The 23,674-nt window shown below is 43.8% G+C and overlaps 1 protein-coding gene and 1 long non-coding RNA gene across 6 annotated transcripts in view; one reads left to right on the top strand and one right to left on the bottom strand.

Moving 5' to 3' along the window:
• Positions 1 to 23,674, top strand: part of LOC147195348 (uncharacterized) — a 31,859-nt gene that overhangs the window by 7,205 nt on the left and 980 nt on the right. Inside the window, exons 2-5 of one of the 3 annotated variants that reach the window (XR_015102770.1) lie at positions 146 to 234; positions 2,551 to 2,665; positions 4,841 to 5,058; positions 16,532 to 23,588. This is a non-coding gene — a long non-coding RNA (uncharacterized LOC147195348). Of the gene's footprint in view, positions 1 to 145; positions 235 to 2,550; positions 2,666 to 4,840; positions 5,059 to 16,531; positions 23,589 to 23,674 lie in introns of those variants that run through there. The other 2 variants (XR_015102769.1, XR_015102768.1) reach the window with 2 other exon arrangements.
• On the bottom strand, positions 222 to 23,578 carry LOC147195349 (homer protein homolog 3-like). 3 transcript variants are annotated; one of them, XM_086128469.1, is made up of 10 exons: positions 23,431 to 23,578; positions 23,307 to 23,355; positions 18,008 to 18,164; positions 11,123 to 11,254; positions 10,650 to 10,754; positions 4,910 to 5,043; positions 4,040 to 4,196; positions 2,567 to 2,674; positions 2,376 to 2,456; positions 222 to 1,080 (listed from the first exon to the last, which is right to left on the bottom strand). In XM_086128469.1, the coding sequence occupies exons 2-10, from the start codon at positions 23,327 to 23,329 to the stop codon at positions 895 to 897; spliced, it is 1,083 nt and encodes a 360-aa protein (XP_085984595.1). In that variant the 5' UTR covers positions 23,330 to 23,355; positions 23,431 to 23,578; the 3' UTR covers positions 222 to 894. The 3 variants fall into 3 exon arrangements, with proteins under 3 accessions (XP_085984595.1, XP_085984596.1, XP_085984597.1); XM_086128470.1 differs by lacking the exons at positions 18,008 to 18,164; positions 23,307 to 23,355; positions 23,431 to 23,578 and adding exons at positions 14,691 to 14,902; positions 15,139 to 15,224; positions 15,336 to 16,548; XM_086128471.1 differs by lacking the exons at positions 18,008 to 18,164; positions 23,307 to 23,355; positions 23,431 to 23,578 and adding exons at positions 14,691 to 14,902; positions 15,139 to 15,231; positions 15,336 to 16,548.

The following is a 23,674-nucleotide window of genomic DNA, read 5'->3' on the forward strand; positions in this document are numbered from 1 at the left end:
GTTGCCCCTGCAACCCGACCCCGGGTAAGCAGTAGAAAATGAATGGATGGATGGATGGATTCAAAACAATCAAATATGCAGTCCGTGTGGTTTGTGAAAAATTCATTCATCACTGTTGACCAGGGTTATGTCACTTTGTCCACAGATGGAGGTAACAAAGACCTGAAGTGTCCCGAATGTCCTTGAACACATCACAGCAGAGTTCCATTAAGATGTTGCACTGTCAGAAGTACTGTAAGTTTATTATTATTCGAACACAGTCCAAAATGTAAATGATGGGTGCACTATAGGATGACAGATAAGATAAATTACACCTATGTTGGATACCTTCTATTAATTAATATGTACTTCATTTATCCAAATGTGAGTAATAGCGCAGAAGACCAAGCTGCTTAAATTTAGAATGATCTCTATTGTCTACCTGCTGCTACTTAATACATGGACAGCTACATACACATGTTACAAATGGGTTTATCTGCAATATGTGTAATGGCTGCAATGTAGTATGAAGGTGTGCTTGTTTTGTATGTAGAATCGCTGACAAGACAGTTAATGTACAGTAAAACAAGGCCTCTTATTAGTCACAATATGCCATTTATAATCCAATTGTCATATTAAATGGAAAAACTATGAGCACCAGAACGTCTTGCACTCTGCACTTAGAAGCAGCTAAGCAGCTACCTTGAGGTTATTGCATTGTTTCCCTGGTAAGCTACATGAAGTGCTACATTATCTGACAAGTAAAACAACGTAAAATGCAGTTTAGGCCGACATGTGAACAGCGAGTGCTGCCGACAAGATGGTTCTTGCGCTTGAGGTGCATGTAACTGTGCTCCATCTTGGATTTGTTTTTATTATTATTATGATTATTTTGAACTTCTGCATGTTGACTTTTTACTTGTCCACAAGTTTAACCAAGCTCTGCCGGAGGTCATTGAGATCAAAGATCTTGATGTCTAGAATTTCGATGGCCCTCTGGAGCTCAGTGTCCATGCGATCTCGATCCTCCAAAGAGTTGCTTAAGTTCTGCTCCGTGTTCTGGATACGGCGTTCCAGCTCGGAATTGCGCATCTCCACTTCCTGTTGAGGAGAGGCAACCACGTTACAACTACTGCTTGTTGTAATGCCGAATAGATAAACTCATCAGCCGCTACCTTAGGTCCACCCGCACTCCCACCCAATGAAACCAATGCACAAGCTGCATGCAGTCCACAGTCATCTACGGTGCTTGTCGTCATTTAGGGTGAATGAAGGTTAACGTAGTGGAGGAAAAGCTGCTAGCATGTTTCCATAACTGGCAATTACTGTTTGATGCACATTCATTATTTATTTTTGTATTTATTTATTTTTAGAGAAAAGACGATACATTTCGCTTGAGAAATAAGCTTTGTATGTTGGGGAGGAGCTAAGCTTAGTCTTGGTTGTGAGTGAAAGTTGGGGAGACTTTGTCACATGTACATGCACAATTGGTGTTTTTTTTTTTTTTTTTTTTTTTTAAATCAAATCCTCTAACCCAGGGGTGGGCAAACTTTTTGGCTCGGGGGCCGCATTGACTTTTAAAATTTGACAGAAGGGCCAGGTCAGCAGGAGCTATGGTACATTAAAAAAAAACTGCATTTGTTGACAGTCCATATCAAACATCAACAGAACAAAAGCATGAAAGTACGGTATTAATATACTTTTTTTAAATGACAAAAGTGTTGTTGATGACCTATTTTAGCCTGTGCATCGTTGCAGATGGGTTGTGATCAGACCAGTAGAAGTAGAGCGATACAGAGGTACTAGGTGGTCGAAAAGATTGCCCCGCCCCCGCGCCACCTGGCGGTGAAATGCCTGTCATTGCAAGTCCAATTGAAATTAATGCAATCATTCACATCGAACCTTAATTGTGGACCAACCTTCGGCGGGCCGGATTAAAAAGACCAACGGGCCGGATTCGGCCCGCGGGCCGTTGTTTGCCCACCACTGCTCTAACCCTTTATATTGAGTCATGTAAGATGAGTTTGAAATTCCAAAGTGTTTTGGGTTCGTAGTCTGTGCCAGGGGGGTCCAAACTCGGTCCTCAAGGGCCGATGTCTTGCCTGTTTTCTATCCCTCCCTGCTGCAACACACCTGATTCACGATCAGGATCGTTATCTTGCTTCTTCAGAGCTTGATCGATGAGCTGATCGTTTGAATCAGGTGCATTTCAGCAGGGAGAGATAGAAAACGGGCATGGCATCGGCCCTTGAGGACTGAGTTTGGAGACCCCTGGTTAGTGCTTTACAATTTAAACTAATGGAGGCACTTATAAACATATCTGAGGGTTTTTTAATTACTTGGGACTTTTTTATGCCCTATCCACTGCAAAATAATAAGGGATTTGTGAATCTTACCCGTAATCTGTGTATAGCCTGATCTCTATCACGCTCCACCTCATGATAGTCTGACTTCTTGCTTTGCAAATTGTGAATTTCCTGCCAAGAAACAACAGACGTATAGTTTTATTTATTTATTATTGTTATTTTTAATGAGCCACACTATTCCATTTCTTTATATTTTTAAATGTAGGTGAAAGTGTACAGACCTCGTCTTTGGCCTTCAACAGAGCCTCCAACTCTTCCAGAGATTGAGTCAACTCGTCCTTCAACAGGTCACTGGGGCCGTGACCCCCGTGGGCCTCCAGGTCAGCAACCTCAACACACACACACACACACACACAAACGTATGCAAAGAAAATGTTTGTTAGGCTATGCATGCAAACAATTTTTCTTACATTTTACATTTACACGTTTACAGATTTAGAAGGGCGTCAATTGCGGCGCAGATATGAAGTTTCTAAATCTAACAAACAATGTATCATTATGCAGTAGACTGCTGAGAATATCAGTTAACAGGTTGCTTAAGTCCACCTGGCTCTGCTTTTGTTGCTTTAAAAGTCAAGTGCACTTGAGAGAAGCTGCAGAAGGAAGTAAGAGGAAATGAGCAAGAACCAAGTCCCTCGAGAGAGCTCTCTTTTTTTGTCCTAAGTGGGCCAACAAAAGTAGGATACGGCTGTCCTACAAACTCTTCTTCTCACACCACTACCACCACTGAGACGTGAGCCATTTTACTGGCAGCCACCAAAGTCTCTTAGCCTGAGATGGAGCAAAACAAGCTCGAACTAGTGGTGGCTCCCTTGACTAAAATGGGAAAGTGGCCTGAAATGAGGAACATGTGCTGGAAATGAGCATTTAGGGGATCGATAAAGTGGAGCTGAGCTTTAATAGAAAGATCAAAACTTGGTCAAGCTGTTATTGATGAGTGGGGTGGAGCGCGGGGGGAGAACTCAATTGGGATAGAACATGAAATGTGATTGAATTTTAAAGGTCTGGCAAGCACTCTTGTGTATATACACTAAACCTTGTGGTAAAATGTTATGTGACAAACCAGAGTTTAAAGTAACAGAACTGTAGGGAATCAGGTTTGTATTTTTCATTGTGAACAAAAAAGCAGGAATACTCACCGTTGCTTGTATGTTTTATGATGTGTTCTGTTATCTTATTTTTGTTATTTTATATTAAATGTTCTGTAAAGCGCTTTGTATTTAATTAGTTTAAATTGTAGAGCACAAGCTGTGATCCCGAAACACTGTAATTTCTAATTCATTTTAAATGACTCTTAAAATAAATGGTTAGAGGATTTGATTAAAATAAATAAATAAATAAAGATGAAAAACACCAAGTGTGCAGATACATGTGGCCAAGTCTCCTCAAGTTTCCACTAACAACCCAGGCGAAACTTAGCTCCTCCCCAACATTACAAAGCTTGCCTCTCAGTCATGATGGATCACTCAAACGTACTTCCTTAACACGATTCCTCTTTTGACACAAAAACCACAAATACCCTTGCTTGTGCATAATGAACTGTTGTAGCTCAAGAAAAAAAAACATCAATATCATGAGATGGAAGCTGACCCGCGAGGATACAGGATTGGTTGTATTTCAGGACCATATGGTGTGGTCTTTCACCAGGACCACGTAAGAAGAACCTTAAGATCTAAATTTGCTGCTCTGCTCACCCGTTCTCGAAGCCTTTCGGTTTCCTCTTGATACGCAACCAGCTGTTTCTTCCACTGCTCCACGTTAGCATTAGCCTCGTGCAACGCCGCCACTAATTTGGAGTTGCTGTCTTGCAGCGTGAAGAGCTCCGCTTCCAGGTTCAGCTCGCAGATAGACCTGTTATGAAAACGTACATTTCTTATGAGGCGGAATCTGATTTGCCTCCCTGTGATGGCAACCACCTTGCAGAGGAGGAAGAATATGCATTGTGAGTGGTCTTAAGGGTTAAATAGGGGGATGCTTATTGTTTGATGTCGATATTTAGGGGCGAGCACCTCGCTACTCCAAACTAATTCAAACGTGACATGAGAACTGTGAGCAAACCCAGCTCGTACAAGAAATGTAATCACTGATGGCTTACAAGCTACAACTAACAGCTAATATTAGCTTGGTTTTGCACAACAGCAGTGTTGGGGGATTTTTAATTTTTTTAGATATTTACTTTTTTATATGCAAATATTTTTTAGTGACATTCCTTTTCTTCTCTGGCTGGAATTTGGTCAAACAGTATCAAACACATCTCATTAATGTACCAGGCAACAAGTAGGATAACCATATACAATTGTCCATATATGTATTCTCTGTCCTTTAATCTACATCTTATAAATAATAAACCTGAGCTGATTTAATTTTAAACCCAACTTCGATGTCGCCTGCTTCAGTCGATTGGGATGCTTTTCTTCCTTTTTAATTGCTCCTGAACTGTATGAGTTTTTAAGTAAATGCTCAGAACATAATTATCTGCTCTTCCATTGATACAGACGTTCCCGAAATGGATTCCTTTCATGGTAATGAGATGGGATTCGTTGAGTACTGAAAACTTGAGTTACCCCTCCGAGAGCATCTTCTTGATACGCTCCTTCTCAGAAGACAGCGTGATGTCTGCGCTTTGACTGCGAAACAACTTGTCCTCAGGCCCGTTCACACACATGACTGGAGGGGACTGGAGGTCATCGGAGAGGTCCTGAGGAACAAATCAGTAAATGCACTCTCCACACAAGCCCATGCTTCTTGACCCCGATTTTTTTTAAGTACTTTAAACCAGCGGGTTCCCACCTTTTTTGCCTCACTGACCAGTTTAATGTCAGTCAATATTTTCAGGCACCGGCCTTAAAGTTGTGGCGGATAAATACAACAAAATAATATGATATGACCTGCATGAAAACTGCGATATTTTCTAAACATAATAATAAACACGAATCATGACACAAGGTTGGCACACAAGGCACTTGGTGCGTGGGAATCTCCCGTTGAGATAAATCCGTATTTTAAATAGGAAATCCTGATACTGTCTATTAAATGTAGCCTTCTTTTTCTTGAAAGTCGTCTCCTGGCTAGGCCTTTTCACCTTCCCAAAGAAACTTCGAGATATTTGTTTTTTACTCATTTTGCTAGCTCCTGGGTTTCATTTTAGCAGTAACCTATCACGTGACCGAGAAGCGCGTCAAGAGTGACGTACTGTAGACGGATGTAACAGAGAATCCAGTCATTTTTCAAGATAAAACATCTTTCAAATGACAAAATAAATACAACGGAAGTAATGTACGTTCTTTATTCTTTCTGTGCAGCCCGGTACCAAATGAGCCACGGACTGGTACCGGTCCGCGGCCTGGCGGTTGGAGACCACTGCTTTAAATTATACAGAGAAGCTGAAAATGCTCAATGTGTTGCTAGTTTATCTCTAAGGGGTGACCCAGATTTCTTTTTTCTCGTTTGGGGCCCAGCAGGTATTAAAGGAAAAAAAAAAAGATACTAATAGACAAACAAAAACATGTGATTGACAAAAGTACTGAGCGTCACCTCGAAATCAAGAGGTCAAGCCATTACATTTTAGTGAACTCTTAATTTTAATCCCAAATAATTTTGGACAATTCCACGCTATCAAATTTGTGTCTTTGCCTGAGTATCGTGTAAAAGAACTTGATCTACTTGAGCGGCTACTGTGAGTCGCGGCTTGGAGTTGAAACAGATTTACATGAGACAGGAGATGTGAGCCAATCTCTTTTTCGTCAATGGACGCTACAGCTTTGTTTGCGCTTTCAAAACGTAACTTGTAGCAGACGTGTGCACATTTTCAGCATGACGTCTCTGATCCACAAGTGAAAGGACACTTTGATCCACTCCTCTTTCATCTATAACTACTTCAAACAGGAAAAGTGATTAAGATTGCACGACTGTCTGTGTCTTAAGATAAGATAAGAAAGCCTTTATTAGTCTCGCAATGGAGAAATTCCCGATTCACAGCAGCAAAGTTATGAAAGGAAGAAGTAGAACAACAAAACATAGGAGCTGCTGGAAAGGCAGCCACTCACGCGGCGCCATTTTGAAGTCAAAATAACACAACACAACACATAGGACACAGACAGTTATGTGTTGTGTTGTGTTATTTTGACTTCAAGATGGCGCCGCGAGAGTGGCTGCCTTTCCAGCAGCTCGTGTTTTGTTCTTCTACTTCTTCCTTTCATAACTTTGCTGCTATGAACTTCAACTGGAATGAACTAGAACTGACATTTACTCCTGTCGTGGCCTGGTGTCCCAATAATTTGGCGCAATGAGTGTATGTGCATGCATACATTACAACTTTGGTTTGTCGTTTGTTTCAAACGATAGACAGTAAATCGGTCGGTTGAAAGTAACATCAAAACCACTCACCTGTGAGAACTGCAGGTGAAATCCATCATGAAGTTCAAAAGAGAACGAAAAAAACAATGAAACTATCATCTTTCAACACCTCACAACCATACAAAGCTAACCCTACTACTCTTAACTGTTATGTTAGCACGGAAGCTAGTGCTAACACTCAGTGTTGTGTCCAAGGACCGGCAACCCGAGGCCAAGGCCAAGGACTTGACTCCGAGGCCAAGGCCAAGGACTTGAGAAATTTTCCGCGGCCAAGGCCAAGGACCAAGGACTTGCCTCCGAGGCCAAGGCCAAGGACCAAGGACTGATTTTGAAGCTGAGGCCTAGCCGAGGACATGTATAAAACAATGCTATCATACCACTTGGCAGGTCTTCATGATTTGCAACACCCCTCCATTATAACCCTTTGCACTCCCTAACGCTTGAATGAAGTGTTTTTATTCAAAGAGTAGAACAGTCAGGGTACGTGTTATTTATACTGAGAAAAAAAATAAAATCATATGGTATACAGTACATTTACGAATTAATGTTTTAGTGCAGTAGTTTCTTAATATGAAGTAAATCAACACTCAACAGGCATGACATGGCACGGAAGACAAGTTGAGAAATGACTTTGCATAGAAGTCAATCAGAGTGCAGAAAAAGCGGTAATCTCTGCAGTGATAATTTTACAGTTTACCGGCAGCGAGTCCCAGGGACTCGCTGATCAGTAAAGTATGAGTGCCATTATGCATTGAGAGAGTCCCAAATTTCGAAATCTGAAAGGGTCTACTTATTCAATTGCATACGATAATAACACAAACAACATATACATACAATGATAAACAAATGCTGCAAAATTTTAAATTATTCAGGAGCAGGCCTGAGGATTTTGGAAATTCACGGTATGAGACGCGGGATGAGATGGCTGATCTCTAACCATTCTATGAGTACGACTATTATTACCACTACCACTAATACTACATTAATTAATTTAATACCTTCAACTTCACAATAATAATAATAAATAATTAAATCAACCTTGATTTAAAACTATGTATTATCAATATTCATTATTCCAAACATGAGAAAGCATTCAGCAAACATAACTGGAATCAAGCAAAAGGACTCCAAATCCCAACGGCCAAACCCGGAAGTGAAGTGCCGACATTATTGACTCCAGCTGTAACGCAAATTACTTACAATACAATACATGCTGATTTATATAGCGCTTTCACAACAGCGGCAGCTGTAACAAAGCGCTTAACAAAACAGTTAACATAAAGTAAAATAATAAACACAACACGGACAGTCGCGCAGTCCTAACCACTTTTCCGTCACACGCTTTGTTGTTTGAAGCAGTTTGAGATGAAAGAGGAGAGAATCAAAGTGTCCTTTAACCAGTGGATCAGAGACGTCATGCTCAAAATGTGCACACGTCGGCTACAAGCTAAGTTTCAAAGTCAACAAGAAGCTGTAGCATCCATTGACGAAAAAAGAGATTGGTTCACTTCTCCTGTCCCACGTAATCCGCTTCAAACTCCAAGCCGCGACTCCCGCATCGGCGCTACGCGCTAACGCTCCTTTCTTCTCATCGTCGGCTCCTCAAGCCTTACATCCATCCAGCCGCAGACCGTTCAACAGCACCGATCTCTCCGCTGAACAAAGCGGGGCTGTGAAAAATGCTGCCCATTACAGGCGCAAGACACAAGCGCCTGTCCAGCAACGACAGTCAAATGGTGCCGACATTCCTCCCAGTCAAAAACGGTGCTGGTACAGGCGTGCTGCCGAGAAGGCGCAACCACCAAGCACAGATACTTCTCCTTTGACGAATGTCGTGGCCAAAAAGCGCTGAAAACAGTCCATATCAGGTCCACACGATGAAACAACAAACATGTGACAAAACAAAAGACAAAAACACCAAAAAAGAACAAAAAAGCAAGGCTCTTGAAGAGCACTTGCCGAAGGCTGCCTATTCGGGCGCCATCTTGGACTCTCATCTCTACTACTTGGTTCAAACAAACATTCTAGTGCGACCGCACAAACGTGACGACTGTGCAAAAATAACTCAATAAAAGACACCACTGTTACAGAAAGGCTTTACACGCTATTTAAACTGCCGATCGCGAACGGAACGAACCGTGATTGAAACTAACTGTGATGCTGCTCTTTACACCTTGCGCTAACTGTCACCTGTCAGTGGCAGACCCGCCCCTCTTAAAGCGCCAGAGTTAATCCATCAATATGGGTTTCCTTGGATGGAATTTATTAGATTCCTTCGCGATTTTTGCGGTCCTTATGCAAGGGATTCGAGGCTCTAATCCCTCATTGTGTCCGAGGACCGGCAATCCAAGGCCACGGCCAAGGACTTGACTCCCGAGGCCAAGGACCAAGGACTTGACTCCGAGGCCAAGGCCGAGGATCAAGGACCGCCCCTCGGTCCTCGAGCTGGTCCTCGAGGCCAAGGACCGGCTCGAGGAACACATCTCTGCTAACACTTGGCATGGCTCACCAACATATCTGTGAAGGCAGCATTTATGCTAGCGGCTACATATAGGTTTTGATTCCGTCATTAAGACAATGCTAAAGTACATTCTGCATGGGTTACAACAGCGTGGCTTTGTAGTCAAAGAGTGCAGGTACTAGACTGGCCTGCAGTCCAGATCTGTCTCACACTTAAAATGTGTGGCGCATAATGAAGCGTCAAATACGACAATGCAGACCAATCAAGCAAGAATAGGAAAGAGTTCCACCTACAAAGCTTCAACAATTAGTATCCTCAGTTCCCAAACGTTTACGGAATGTTGTTCAAAGAAAAGGTGGCATAAGACAGTGATAAACATGAACCCCCGTCCCATCTTTTTTTTGGAACGTGTTGCCGCCCTAAAATTCTAAGTTAATCATTATTTGCTAAAAACAATCATGTTTACCAGTTTGAACATAAAATAGTTTGTCTCTCTAGTGTATCCAATGAGATGAAAGTGGATCCAATTGAACATGATTCAGATTCAGATTCTGAAAACCTTATCCCCGTGGGGCAATTAGAGATGATTTGCAAATAATTGCATTTTTATTTATGTTCAACACAACGTCCCAACTTTATTGGAATTGGGTTTGAGTTCTATTTTCTTTCAGATTTGGGGCGGGAGAAGGGGTTAATGGAATTTGCAGGCTTTCAATGGGCAGACATGATTTTAAAAAAAAAAGAAAGAAAAATACGAAGTGTTGGTCACATTAACCCTCATATGGTCATGATGGGATTTATTTGTTTGGTATCCCTAATTGGTTTAGTTCAAAGGTGTCAAACTGCGATCCTGAAGAGTCGCGACGCTGCACATTTTCCATCTCTGGCGGCTATTACACACCGGATTCAAATGATCAACTCATGAGCAAGCTCTTCAGGAGCCCGGTAGCGATCATGATTATGAATCGGGTGTGTTGCAGCAGGGCAATGGCCCTCGAGGACCACAGTTTGACACTTGTGCTCTAGTAGGTCTGAGGTGAGGCTTTGTGGGCTGACGAGGAAGCTGCTGGGATCATTTTAGCATCACCCTACATTCCTCACTGTCACTCCCCTCTGAGATAAGTGACCCACTTCATCTTTCATCTTTTGCCTTTCCTTCCTCTTGCTTCACTTTTTCCTCCTTCCACTCTGTTGCAGCAGTCCCGACGAGTAACCGGACATAGGTGCGTTCAACTCTTCTTGGTTAGATCCGCACCATCTTATGAACTCACTTTTTATGGTGCGTTCACAACAGCCGCAGCTGTACAGAAACCCTAAAATAATAGCAAGAATACAATCATAATAACCAAACAAAATCGTTTGCATTCAAAATGGTGACCTTCGCCATGGCACTTTGCTGAGATCACTTTATATTCCGCACAATGAATTCCATGTCACATACGTCGCACGGTTGCACTTTGATGACTTTGTTTTCTAGCTGTGCTCACCTGTGGTGCAGCGATGCTGAGGGCTGTGTTGGCCAGTTCTTTATCTTGGGACTTTTCCCGTGCCAGACGAGCTGCATCTTTCACTTCTTTGAACTTCTCTGAGAACTTGTGATAAAACAACATGGATGAGTTTCAAAGTTTGCAAACATTGCCTCCAAGATGCACGCACATCTTAATGACGTCACTGTTGTTTGCAAAGACAAGCATTCTTAATTGCCTCCTCAGTCCAATTCTCACGTCGTCAAGCTTGTAACCATAACTTTCGCCGTTTTTTCTGAAAGGGGTGTTTACCAGCAGGAATTCTATAAAAGACTAGATCTCTGTGTGCTCTTTCCATTCTGACAACCCACGGCACGAGACTATTGTGACTCACAAGCGTGTGTTTTCTGCCTCCAAGATGCGCGCGCAGCCAGACTTAATGTATGCATACATCACATGAAACTGATCTACGCATGTCCACTGAAAGCCGTTACCTGGTGCAGTTGTTGCTCTGTAGCAAAGCCCAAACCGTAGACTGTGTTGGCCCTGCTGTCAGCCCACTGACCAAACTTCTGTGATGTCTTCGTAAATGTCATGCTGGGTGTAACGATGCAGTTGATAATTGCCTACCAAGAAAAACAATTGACAGATTGGTACATTTCAAAGTGGAATGATTAAGTTCGACTCAATCAAAACCGATTTCCCAATTCTCATCAGTTTTCCTTTTTACCTCAAATTTTACGCACACCAAGTTCTCTTGATTTGACAAATTGTGATCTACAGAATGCAGTGGTTAAATTCAGAATTTCATTTGTTTCATGAGCAAGTTGGGAACTCAGTTTACCCGCTTAACAACTCATCCCTCCATATATTTACTGAACCGCTTTATCCACACAAGGGTCGCGGGTCATGCTGGAGCCTATCCCAGCTGTCTTCGGGCAGTAGGTGGGGGACACCCTGAAATGGTTACCAGCCAATCACAGGGCACACATTGACGAACAAGCATCCGCGCTCAGATTCGCACCCTAGGCACAATTTAGAGTGTTCCATTAACCTGCAACACATGTTTTGGAAATGTGGGAGGAACCGGAGTACCCAAAGAAAACCCACGGAAGCACGGGGAGAACATGTAAACGCCAGACTGGAACCCACAACCTCTGCACTGTGAGGTCGATGCGTTAACCCCTCGACCACCGGGCCGCCCGCTTTACAACGCAATGTTCTCCATTTAAGTGATTTGAAAACCCATTTAAAAACACTTTTTTGTTACGCACACCCGCATATTCACAGTTCAGCTGTTGCAGATTTTTGAGGTGGAAAACTCTTATGTGTCAAAACAATTTTTAAAAATGTGGGATATTGGCACCAAGGACCTATGTTCAATTGAGTTGAGGAGCTTCATTGAGACAAAAGTGGTATGAGTAGTGATATGCTGACGACCAATTAAGGTTGTAGCCAGATCTCGGTGATGGCGTAGTCTCGAGCTCACCTTCAAATAATTCAGTTTTGTTTTGAAGGTTTTCCACTAGAGGATTTTGGTTTCACTGTAAATCCACAATGCCGGAGACCTTTGCATCACATCCAGCAGATTCACCAGTAAATTTGTCCGCCCCTGACCACATGATGAAAAGAAAAAGACATGAGCTCCAAACTATTTTAAAAGCCTGTGACGTCAACTCAGTGAGTGACAATCATGGCACAGACTTCAAATCCTGGAATCGCAGCCCAGGGCGAGGGCGGGGTCTTTAAAAGAAGCCGTTCGCCTTTGTGTCCTGATTTCCCTGCCAAAAAACGATTACATGCACTGACTGTGTCGTCTGTCTTCTGCCTTGCCACGGCTGACATAACATGTTGGCTGTAGTGACGCGGTTGACATAACAAGCTGGATGCAGGCAACTGTGAAGATTATACACTCAGAGGCAATACTGGGCCGTTCAGCGCACAACTGCCACCATACGCGGCTTTCTGGGAAGCAGGAATGTGGGTCAGACTCGAGGTGCTACGAGATCAGCTAAAGCCCCCCCAACCCCCTCCTCAGTACAGTACTTGATGTGTTGCTCGTAACCTAAATCCAGGGAGCAGCCACAGTATACTACATATCTATATATAGTATATATATCTATATATATATATATATATACACACACACGCAATACATGCTGATTTATATATAGCGCTTTCACAACATATATATATGAGAGCTGTCAGTTTAGCGCGTTTTTATTGGCATTAATTTAAATGAATTTTAACGGGTTTACATTTTTTCTCGCGAGATTAACGCGGCACACGTCACAGCGGATGTTACGTTGCTCTATAAATGAACCAGAAACAAAACAACAAGCGCGCTGCATAGGTCCACGCACGTTTGTTTTGCCAGCCATGGCAGCGCGAGACACCGAAAACTGATACTTAAAGAGTTTATGAATGGAAAGTTTACTTTTAAAAAGTTGCCAGATTGTTCCACTGACAAGACCAAAGTTACCTGTATCATACAGGTATACGATGTATGCCACTGACGCGATTGTTACTTGTTTGGAACTATTTTGTGTAGAAGGTTAGTGTTCCGTGTCCATATAAATAGAGCGGGTGGAGCTTCTCTGTGTTCATCTGACAGTGACGGTGAAGTTCAGCGGTGCAGTGGTAGCGACCAAGCGAAAATAAAACGTCTTCAGTGTTGTCATCGAACCAAGTGTAGTCATCCGAAATGATGTCAACACAAAACCGTAGAGAGATTTCCGCGCAACCAACAGAATCAACATAACCTGACTGCTGTGTTCAAAGCAAACTTGAGAAAAACAAAGTATGCAACCATGGCTTAAATCCACTATAGGCTGAGTACTAGTTTACCTTCGATGTGTACTTTATAATGTTATATTGCTCTGTTTTGATTCCATAAAAAGAGCTGTTAAAGCAGCTGTTGTGTGACAAAATATTTTTTTCACTGTTGTTGATGGACAGTAATATGAGAGATTGTGTGAATAACTGCTCCAAGTGAAAAATGTTCATGTAAAATTGAAAATCGAAATTGTTATTTCAGTAAATATTTGCATTTTGCACATAGAAAACTGATTCATGATTCCATGTTGATGAGAGCATTAAAATGGGGAAAAATAGGTCAAAAAAATGTAAAAGGAAATTCAGAAGCGATAAAAAATGTGTGAGTAATCACGATTAATTTTTAGTGAATTTGAGTTAATTATGACAGTTGCATTTTTAATTAGATTAAATATTTTCATCGTTTTACAGCTCTAATATATATACACACATACATATGTGTATATATGTATATATATTTATACATACATATATATACATATACGGTACATCTATATGCATATATACAGTGTACATATATACATACATATACACATATATATATATATACATATATATATATATATATATATATATACACACACACACATCCCTCGCTCTAACGCGGTTCACTTCCCACGGCTTTGCTGTTTCACGGATTTTTTAAATCCAGTTGTTTTAATGCTTTTAAACAGTGAAGTGCGTTCTGCATCCTGATTGGCTAAGGCACTGACCGACGTGAACAGTCCAACTTCGTACTGACTATTAAAAATATTTTACAGTACAGTATTTCCAAAAACTATTTTAGTTATTTGTTGAAAACCTTTGGGTTTTTTTGTGCTTGGGCCTGAAAACAGATTTTGGTCTTTGGTTTCATTGTATACATAATTCAGTTTTGTATAATAACTGTAAAAAATAAAGCTCACGACTTCACGGATTTCACCTATCACTGGCTCTTTTTGGAACGTAACCACCGCGATAAATGAGGGATTACTGTGTGTATATATATATATATATATATAATTCGAGTCTTTGCGCCTTATATTGTATTGTTCCATGTATATAAATAATGTTGACATGTATCATAATCGGAAAATCTAAGTGAAAATGATGTGAATGAGGATGCTTGTGAACTTTTTGGTTTTCCAATTTTTTTTTATTTTAAAAAAAGTTTCTCCAATGTTTTTAAATTGATTCTGTTGCATTTCTTGCAACGGAGTTCTTCTGCCGTGGAGAACACACGCTCACATGACACTGATGATGCCGGCGTACACAAGAACTTTTTGGCGAGCAGGAAGAGGTTGGGATAGGCCGTCTGCTGGCTCTCCCATATATCAGAGGATCTTGAGTCCGTCCAATATTCCCCTCTGCTAAATATCGCTGGATTTTAGCCATTGCATCTGCAGTCGCACTTCTCCCAAGTCTCCCCACGACATCATCCAAGTGCTGCCACGAGTCATCTGAAAAAAAAGAAAAAAAAGAAATTGTTTGATGGGCTGTAAATTAACCCTTTCAGGGACAGCGGTTACGACAGTGGACTGCTTATTATGTTATCAGGTTTCAGGGTGCAAGGAAAGGATTTAACAAAAGCAAATCAATACATTTACATTTCAGATGAAATAAATGGCCGATGTCAACTGCCACTTGATGTAACTTCCACATGAACCTTTCTTGATGGGAAAACATATGAGGGTACCATGAAACCTTCACTCTTCCACAATGTCGAGGGGCTGGCAGTGCTTGAGAATGAAGTTCAGCGGTGCCTGATTAAGCCACTCCTTCCTGGAAACTCAATTGATAAACATGAAATGGAGAATAAATTAATAATAATTACTGATTGCCAATTAATTATCAACAAAGCAACCATGAGAAAGTAAGAGAACGGCTGTATACCTGATTTTATCTTGAGTCTATCGGAAACTTTATTCTCCTACTTGGCCCGATAATGCCTCAATATTGAGGAGGCGCATTTGTTCGTAGAGGACAGCTCTGAGAAACAAATGCGACATTTCACCTGCAAGAAAAAAAAATGTCAATGTGAATAGTAAACTAAAGAGTTACCTTGAAATGAATTAGAATTAGAATGGAACAAGTCGAAAATCTGAGAGGAACTAGGTGAAACAGGAGAATGAAATAAATACCTTGTGCTCCGAAAGCAGATGAAAATGGTCCCACACAGCAGACAACTTTCATTTCCCCTGGAGGTGCTCCATAACCCATAAAGATCGTTTGATCGTTGGATCGTTTCAGCGGGTACATCGCGTTAACAGACACATTTCCTTATAAACACAGTTTGGTGCATTTTTGCCGAGTCTACGTAGTTCATACACTGTCAGAGTTTTTTACCCGGACAAAGTTAAACAAATGACTCGACACACTCGATTGTCTTTATCGGTGGAAGCGGATCTCAAAGAGTGAATGATGGTAGTTGCTCCGTGATCACAGTTAGAGATCCTTGTGCTCCTGTCGGACTTTTATTGTTTACATATGCAAAATACAAGAAAAACACTGCGCCCGATATTTGCTTACGATGCCCCCAGTCCGGCCCCTCGGTCGTGATCTGACTATCTTGGTTTAAGCTTTGAACCACAGATACGTTCACACCTTTCAGTCTGGTCTACAACGAATAAGCAAGTCGCAGACTTCGCAGATGACAAATGTCCGCTTGGGCGCGACAACCGTTCCTAAACCGTCTTTTGATGTTCGACAACACTATGTTCCCAAATTGTTTATTCCCGCTTTGTGACCGAGTCTAGCCTTCTTCCATCTGTTCGCCCCCTTGCTTTGACGTGATTACTGTGGACTTCAAAAAGACTTCCGCCCAAACGGCCGACACCTTTGCGCACAGGCATTTGGGGGCGCTGAATACGCATCCAAATGTCTAGACCAGTGGCGATTGCTCTCGGACTGCAAGGGAAGCTCGGCTTCCCCTAAAATGTCAAAGAATAAGTGATCAAATATATGAATGTAAATTTCATTGTGTATACATGTCATTGACTAAATATGCGCTACAACGTGCTCAACTTTTGTTCTGAATCAGCTTCTTCTTACTGGTTATGACGCGACTCCCTTCTCATTCATTCCCGCAGATTCGCTGTGCTTTAAACGGTGGACGCTGAGCGTCCGCAGAGCGTCTACTGTCCGGACGCCGAGCGTCTCGAGAGTTCAGGGCAGGTTGTCCCAATGCGTTGAACAGAGACGAGTCATTGGATACAAGCTGGTTTTTGTCCCGCCCACGGACGCTCGGCGTCTCTGGGACTGGATGGCAGTGGGAGGGTACCGGACGCCAGGCTTTTCTGCATCAGATTGGAAGATCTGTCGGAGCCTGTGTGCCAGTTTGATTGACATCGAAATGAGCCAATCACCGACCTTTTAGTGTAGGTAACCGTGTGAGCAATTTTTCAATTCGCATTCTGTTCTGAGTTGAGCTGGAGACTTCTCCTCATCATCTTAGCAACACTCTTTGTTGTAAACAACTAGCGACAAATTAATCTTTTATTTCTGGTGGGTTTTATTGTAGTTCCTGTCGTTGTAGCACACTAATTAACATACCTGTCAACTTTTGGGAGCGCCAACCTGTATAAACTACCAAAAAAATCCTTATAAAGAGCAAAAAATCCTTATAACATACCAAAGCATTTTATATGTCAAAATAACAGCAGAAAAAAACCCACGAAATTTTCAATGATATTTATTGTAGATCTCCATAATACAATGTCTGGTTAATGTCTAATCATCATTCTACATAGTGGCATTACTGTGTTCAGAGTTGTATTCCTGCGTTACTTTTTTCACCAACTCCAAATCATTTGGAGTTGGTGAAAAAAAAACTCGGAAATTTTCAGAATCCGTATGATTTGTGCGATACGGCCATATACATAAGATTCACCACAAAATCCGTATGAACTATGGCTAAACCGTATGAGTTGACAAGTATGAATTAAGTCCCTGGAAAAGACGCCTTGTTGGTATGACAGGGTCACAGATCATTTTCTTGAAAAGGAACGGAGAGTAGAATTCACGTATAAATAAACGGACACATTTTATGATGTTGGCCAAAATTGAGCTTCCCCTCTTTGACAGACCAGCATCCGCCACTGGTCTAGACATACCCAAATTAAATGAAACTTTAAATATTAGACCATTAGGCTCATAGATTTCTCTATCAGTCGCATGACTGCCTTGAAGCAGTAAGCGCACCAGCGCGGGGAGTGCTCTGTGAGCTCGGCGCGTGTGTCGGTGCGTCAGTTTTGTGGCACCCATCACTGGCTGGGACAGTCCAGAAGGCAAATTCTTTCGTTGACTAGCAGACAGATGCTCCTGCAAATGTCTTCATCAACTTACGAATTCATTTTTTCTTGTCAATGATTGAAAAACGTCCAAGCCCTGAATAAGCAAATCAATCCTACGCCGCGCAATTTTCCAGTCGGGATCATTTTTTGGTGACGGGGCTTTGTTGGGGGGTTATTTTCACTGAACGCAGCATTGTGTGTTCTTTCCAAAACAGATTAGGATTTATGCAGAAATCGAGGTAATTCTAAATTGTACACATATGTCGTCCTCACCTTGGTGCCGCCCACACTGATGATGCGGTAGACGTTGCGATTGGAGTCGAAGAAGAAAGACACGCTGACCGCATGCTTGCTTGCAGGGATCCAGTTCCGCTTTGTGGCTGGGTCGATCTGGAAGACATGAGCCCGCGTGCTGAAGATTGGCTGCTCTCTGGAGGAAAAGAACAAAAATGATTATGGTTGTTTCTGAAGGCCACATTGGACTGGTTTTGTGGTGAAGATGACAAAAAAAAAAAAACATTTTAGCTATGGTTATCAATATTTCTAGTCAAACATTTTCAGCTGTCTTGGATGTGGGCATAATTGTGTCTGATTTGATTCGCGATCATCTGACACTTGAACTAACATCATTTGCTTGTGCTGTTCACAAATGACTGCTTGTATTCATGCATGCAGCTGTCCCTTACACCAAGACAAATTTCTCTAAGGGAGACAAAGAGAAAACTTTACCTTGACGAACAAGTGACTGTCTTCAGGGTTTAAGTATTAGTAGCTAGTAAGACAATAGAGTCAATTGCATTTGAATGCCTCAGTCACTGCGTGCCAATATTTCCACATTGAATCAGCATCAATGGAAATCGCTCAATGTGATGTACTCAAAAAGAGTTGCAGTTTAAATGACTGACAAAAATGTCAGGAAATGACGACTGGTAAAGCGCACTTTCATTTGGGGTTAAGCAGAGGCACTTAAACATCAGCTGAAAGAGGGCATGCACACTTGTGCAGCTACATTATCACAGTTGTTTTTCACCCTTTTTTCCCCAGCTGTACTGGTTCTAAGTCACGTTCATGGTTCCCTCCCAATAGCCCCACCCCAAAAATCTGGCATTTGAAAGGGGTGTCTAGTCTTTTTATATACACGGTAAACATTTTGCAGTGAACGCAAGGGGGGAAAAAAATGATGTAAATAAATGAGAAATGAAAGAAATGCATCCTGTAACACCCATCCATGCAGATTAGTTGGCATTGTTTTACTTCCTCACTCACTTCCAATGGAGGGATGCGATGAAAGATATTTTGAACTTTATCTGGCTAAAAGCGGAGTGTCTTGTGGCATTTGAAGATGCCGTGTGGGTGTAATCCCCCCCACTGTTGCTCATCGTTAACATCATCATTATCCTGTTGCTTTGAAACAGGGTCAAGTATGACCGTAGTGGAAAAAAAAAAAAAACAGACCGCATCTTCCTTCCACATCTGACAGAATTGACGAGGTAGTCCCAATAGAAGTGTGACTTTTTTGGGGGGGTTGGGCGATCAGAATAGTTTTAACATTTATATCTGGCCCCGTTAGTGACAAACAAATCGAGTCGCGTAGGTCCTTCTGTGAGACCTCATAATCTAAGAAAGAGGCTCCATTGACTCTCTTTTCCTCCTTCCAGGATCGATCGATCACATAAAGGTTGCTAATGTGATTGGTGGCTTTTCAACAGCTGACTCCACCCAGTTTGATGAGCCATGTTATAATTCTTCCATGGCCTCACCGAACTCTTCCCATGCCCGAGTTATTGCCTCAGCGACCACCGAAGCTGCGTTCCGCTTAGCCAGTCAATACCTGTCAGCTGCCTCTGGGGTCCCACAGGCCATAATGGCCCGATAGGACTCCTTCTTCAGATTGACGGCATCCCTTACTGCTGGTGTCCACCAGCGAGTACGGGGGTTGCCACCACGACAGGCACCAACCACCTTACGGCCACAACTCAGATTGGCCGCCTCAACAATAGAGGCACGGAACATGGTCCATTGGAACTCAATGTCCCCCGCATCCTCCGGGACATGGGAAAAGCTCTGCCGGAGGTGGGAGTTGAAACTCTTTCTGACAGGGGATTCCGCCAGACGCTCCCAACAAACCCTCACAATACGTTTGGGACGGCAGGACGGACCGGCATCCTCCCCCACCATCGGAGCCTACTCACCACCAGGTGGTGATCAGTTGACAGCTCCGCCCCTCTCTTCACCCGAGTGTCCAAAACATGCGGCCGCAAATCCGATGATACAACCACAAAGTCAATCATCGAACTGCGGCCTAGGGTGTCCTGGTGCCAAGTGCACATATGGACACCCTTATGTTTGAACAAGGTGTTCGTTATGGACAATTCGTGACGAGCACAGAAGTCCAATAACAAAACATCACTCGAGTTCTGATCGGGGGGGCCGTTCCTCCCAATCACGCCCTTCCAGGTCTCACTGTCATTGCCCACGTGAGCATTGAAGTCCCCCAGCAGAACAAGGGAGTCGCCAGCCGGAATACTCTCATGCACACCCTCCAAGGACTCCAAAAAGGGTGGGTATGCTGAGCTGCTGTTTGGTGCATATGCACAAACAACGGTCAGGACCCGTCCCCCCACCCGAAGGCGGAGGGAGGCAACCCTCTCGTTTACCGGTGTGAACCCCAATGTACAGGCACTGAGCCGGGGGGCAATGAGTATGCCCACACCTGCTCTGCGCCTCTCACCGTGAGCAACTCCAGAGTGGAAGAGAGTCCAACCCCTCTCGAGAGAACTGGCACCAGAACCCAGGCTATGTGTGGAGGCAAGTCCGAATATATCCAGTCGGAACTTCTCTACCTCGCACACCAGCTCGGGCTCCTTCCCTGCAAGAGAGGTGACATTCCACGTCCCTAGAGCTAGCTTCTGCAGCCGAGGATCGGACCGCCAGGGTCCGATCCTCGGCTGCCCAGCTCACACTGCACCCGGCCCCTTTGGCCCCTCCCATGGGTGGGTGGTGAACCCATGAGAAGGGGGACCCATGTTGCCTCTTCGGGCTGAGCCCGGCCGGGCCCCATGGGTGCAGGCCCAGCCACCAGGCGCTCGCCATCGAGCCCCACCTCCAGGCCTGGCTCCAGAGGGAGGCCCCGGTGACCCGCGTCCGGGCAAGGGAAACTGAAGTCCATTTGTTTTGTTCACCATAAGGGGTCTTTTGAGCCGTGCTTTGTCTGGTCCCTCACCTAGAACCTGTTTGCCATGGGTGACCCTACCAGGGGCAAAAAGCCCCAGACAACTTAGCTCCGAGGATCATTGGGACACACAAACCCCTCCACCACGGTAAGGTGATGACTCACGGAAGATCAGCACCTCCAAATCTGAAACCATGGTCCTCAGTCGGAAAAGGGGGGAGTGCCCTCTCCGGGTCGGGGAGGAGATCTTGCCCCAAGTGGAGGATCTTGGGGTCTTGTTCACGAGTGAGGGCAGAAGGGAGCGAGAGATCGACAGGCGGATCGGTGCAGCGTCTGCTGTGATGCAGATGTTGTATCGGTCTGTCGTGGTAAAGAAGGAGCTGAGCGAAAGGGCGAAGCTCTCAATTTACCGGTCGATCTACGTTCCAACCCTCATCTATGGTCACGAGCTATGGGTCGTGACCGAAAGAACGAGATCCCGGATACAAGCGGCCGAAATGAGTTTTCTCCGCAGGGTGTCCGGGCTCTCCCTTCGAGATAAGGTGAGAAGCTCGGTCATCCGGGAGGGGCTTAGAGTAGAGCCGCTTCTCCTCCACATCGAGAGGAGCCAGATGAGGTGGCTCGGGCATCTGATTCGGATGCCTCCTGGACGCCTCTCTGGTGAGGTGTTCCGGGCATGTCCCGCTGGCAGGAGACCCCGCGGACGACCCAGGACACGCTGGAGAGACTATGTCACCCCGCTGGCCTGGGAACGCCTCGGGATCCACCAGGAAGAGCTCGAAGAAGTGGCTGGGGAGAGGGAAGTCTGGGCTTCCCTCCTAAAGCTGCTGCCCCCGCGAGCCGACCCCGGATAAGCGGTGGAAAATGGATGGATGGATGTTATAATTCTCCTTCTCATCCCACACTAATAATCCTCCCCGGAGTCACTGGAGATGCTTTTTGGCCCCACCATCCCCAATATCGATGTGGTCTGATCCGAGGTCTTGACAGACAACTGCAGATGCATAGCGATTGTCTTTTTTGGAGGTGGGAGGTTGACTTTGCATAGATCAAATTCAATGATCCTTTCATAGAGGCGTGGCAAATATAGAAATTAAACCGATCCTATCAGTGGAGTATGTCCTAAAATAAAATATTCTGGAAGAGTGACTATCAAAGTGTGGTATGAGGACCATTTTGGATGAGATCACGGTATGAGAAAGAATCACTGCCTAGATCAGGGGTGGCCAACCCGCATTCATTCAATTTCGGCCCGTTCCGACTGTTGCTCATCGTGGTGTGCGTGCATATGTGCGCGAGTGCACTGGTGGGCACCCGCGTGAGTGCGTGTGTGTGTATGCTTGCACGTGCGCGATCGGCTCGTTCGTGAGAAGTTGGTCGCTTCAAAAGTCCATCTTTGGCCAAAAAAGATGGATAATAATAATACATTTTATTTATAAGCACCTTTCAAAACACTCAAACAGAGGTGGAGAGAGGATGAGGACCTGACGGAACGAGAGGGAACGGAAATTTGAAGATCAGACAGATAGGGGTGGGGGGGGGCAAGGTTATGGATGGCTTTAAATGTATAGAGAAGTATTTTGTAGTTGATTCTAAGTTTGACAGGGAGCTAGTGGAGCTGTCGGAGGATGGGGATGATGTGATGAAAGGAGGGGGTTCGAGTGATGATCCGGGCTGAAGAATTCTGGACCAGTTGAAGCTTATGGAGGAATTTGTGATGGACACCGAAAAGAAGTGAATTGCAATAGTCAATACGGGAGGTGACGAGACTGTGGACAAGGATAGCGGTGGTGCGAGAGGTGAGGGAGGGACGGAGACGATTGATATTACGTAGGTGGAAATATGTGGATCGGGTTATTTTATTGATGTGGGAGTGGAAAGATAGTGAGTTATCAAGGATGAATTATGGATCAATTCATGAAAACACTCCTGGTGTTGTTGCACACAAGACGACGCTTACATGCATTCATTTTCCGATCCGCTTTGTCCTCACGAGGGTCCCAACTGGCTTCGGGCAGTGGGCAGGGGACTGAACCAGTTGCCAGAAACAACCAACCATCCATTCTGACACCTAGTTTTAGAGTGTTCCATTCATGTTTTTGGAACGTGGAAGGAAACCGGAGTACCCGGAGAAAATCCACACAGGCACAGGGAGAACATGCAAACTCAACACAGGTCACAGGAAGCAGGAACCCTGCACCTCTGCACTGTTAAATCGAAGCGCTAACCGCCGCCTACGACGTTTACAGAAGTCAAATAGTGCCTGGTCTGAAAGAAGCATCTTGAAGTGTTTTTATTATCATCCACACTTCCTGATCTTCACGTGCCAAATTAAACAAGAATATCAATTTTAATAAGGACAAGTAGCAAATTCTAGATAGGGGCGGAAAAGGATCTTACCTTTCTCTGTGATGAGGAAACATCTTACAAAGTGTTTGACGCTTCTTTTCTAGAGTGGGATTAGGCAGAAAAATAAGTTTTGTTTTCTTAATTTTTATTTAACACCAAATTATGCAAAACTCACCCCATGTCGTTCTAGTAACTGACGAGTGTGTCTTTCAGTCTCCGCTTTCCACCCAAGAGTAAAGATGCTTTCTTCCTGCTCTTCTTCCAGCAGAATTCAGGAGGGTGCTGCTGCAGCACCGCGCTCTGATACCTCTGCAGTGTCAAAGCCCGGAAAAGGTGAGCATTTTGGCCAAAAGAAGCATCCTCATCTCTTTCTCTTCTGTCCAAGCTCCGTCCTGAGCCTCAGTGCTGGGTGATCTGCA

The sequence above is a fragment of the Hippocampus guttulatus genome, chromosome 14 (assembly GCF_054856545.1).
Source record: "Hippocampus guttulatus isolate MCC_2025c chromosome 14, RoL_Hgut_1.0, whole genome shotgun sequence".
NCBI lineage: Eukaryota > Metazoa > Chordata > Actinopteri > Syngnathiformes > Syngnathidae > Hippocampus > Hippocampus guttulatus.

Coding starts and splice junctions, on each gene's coding strand:
- LOC147195349 (XM_086128469.1), bottom strand. CDS start 23,329: ATGTTTCCTCATCACAGAGAAAG. Junction 2,457..2,566: donor TGTTGAAGGCCAAAGACGAG/GTCTGTACACTT, acceptor GTTTCTTGGCAG/GAAATTCACAATTTGCAAAG. Junction 1,081..2,375: donor AGGCTATACACAGATTACGG/GTAAGATTCACA, acceptor TCTCCTCAACAG/GAAGTGGAGATGCGCAATTC.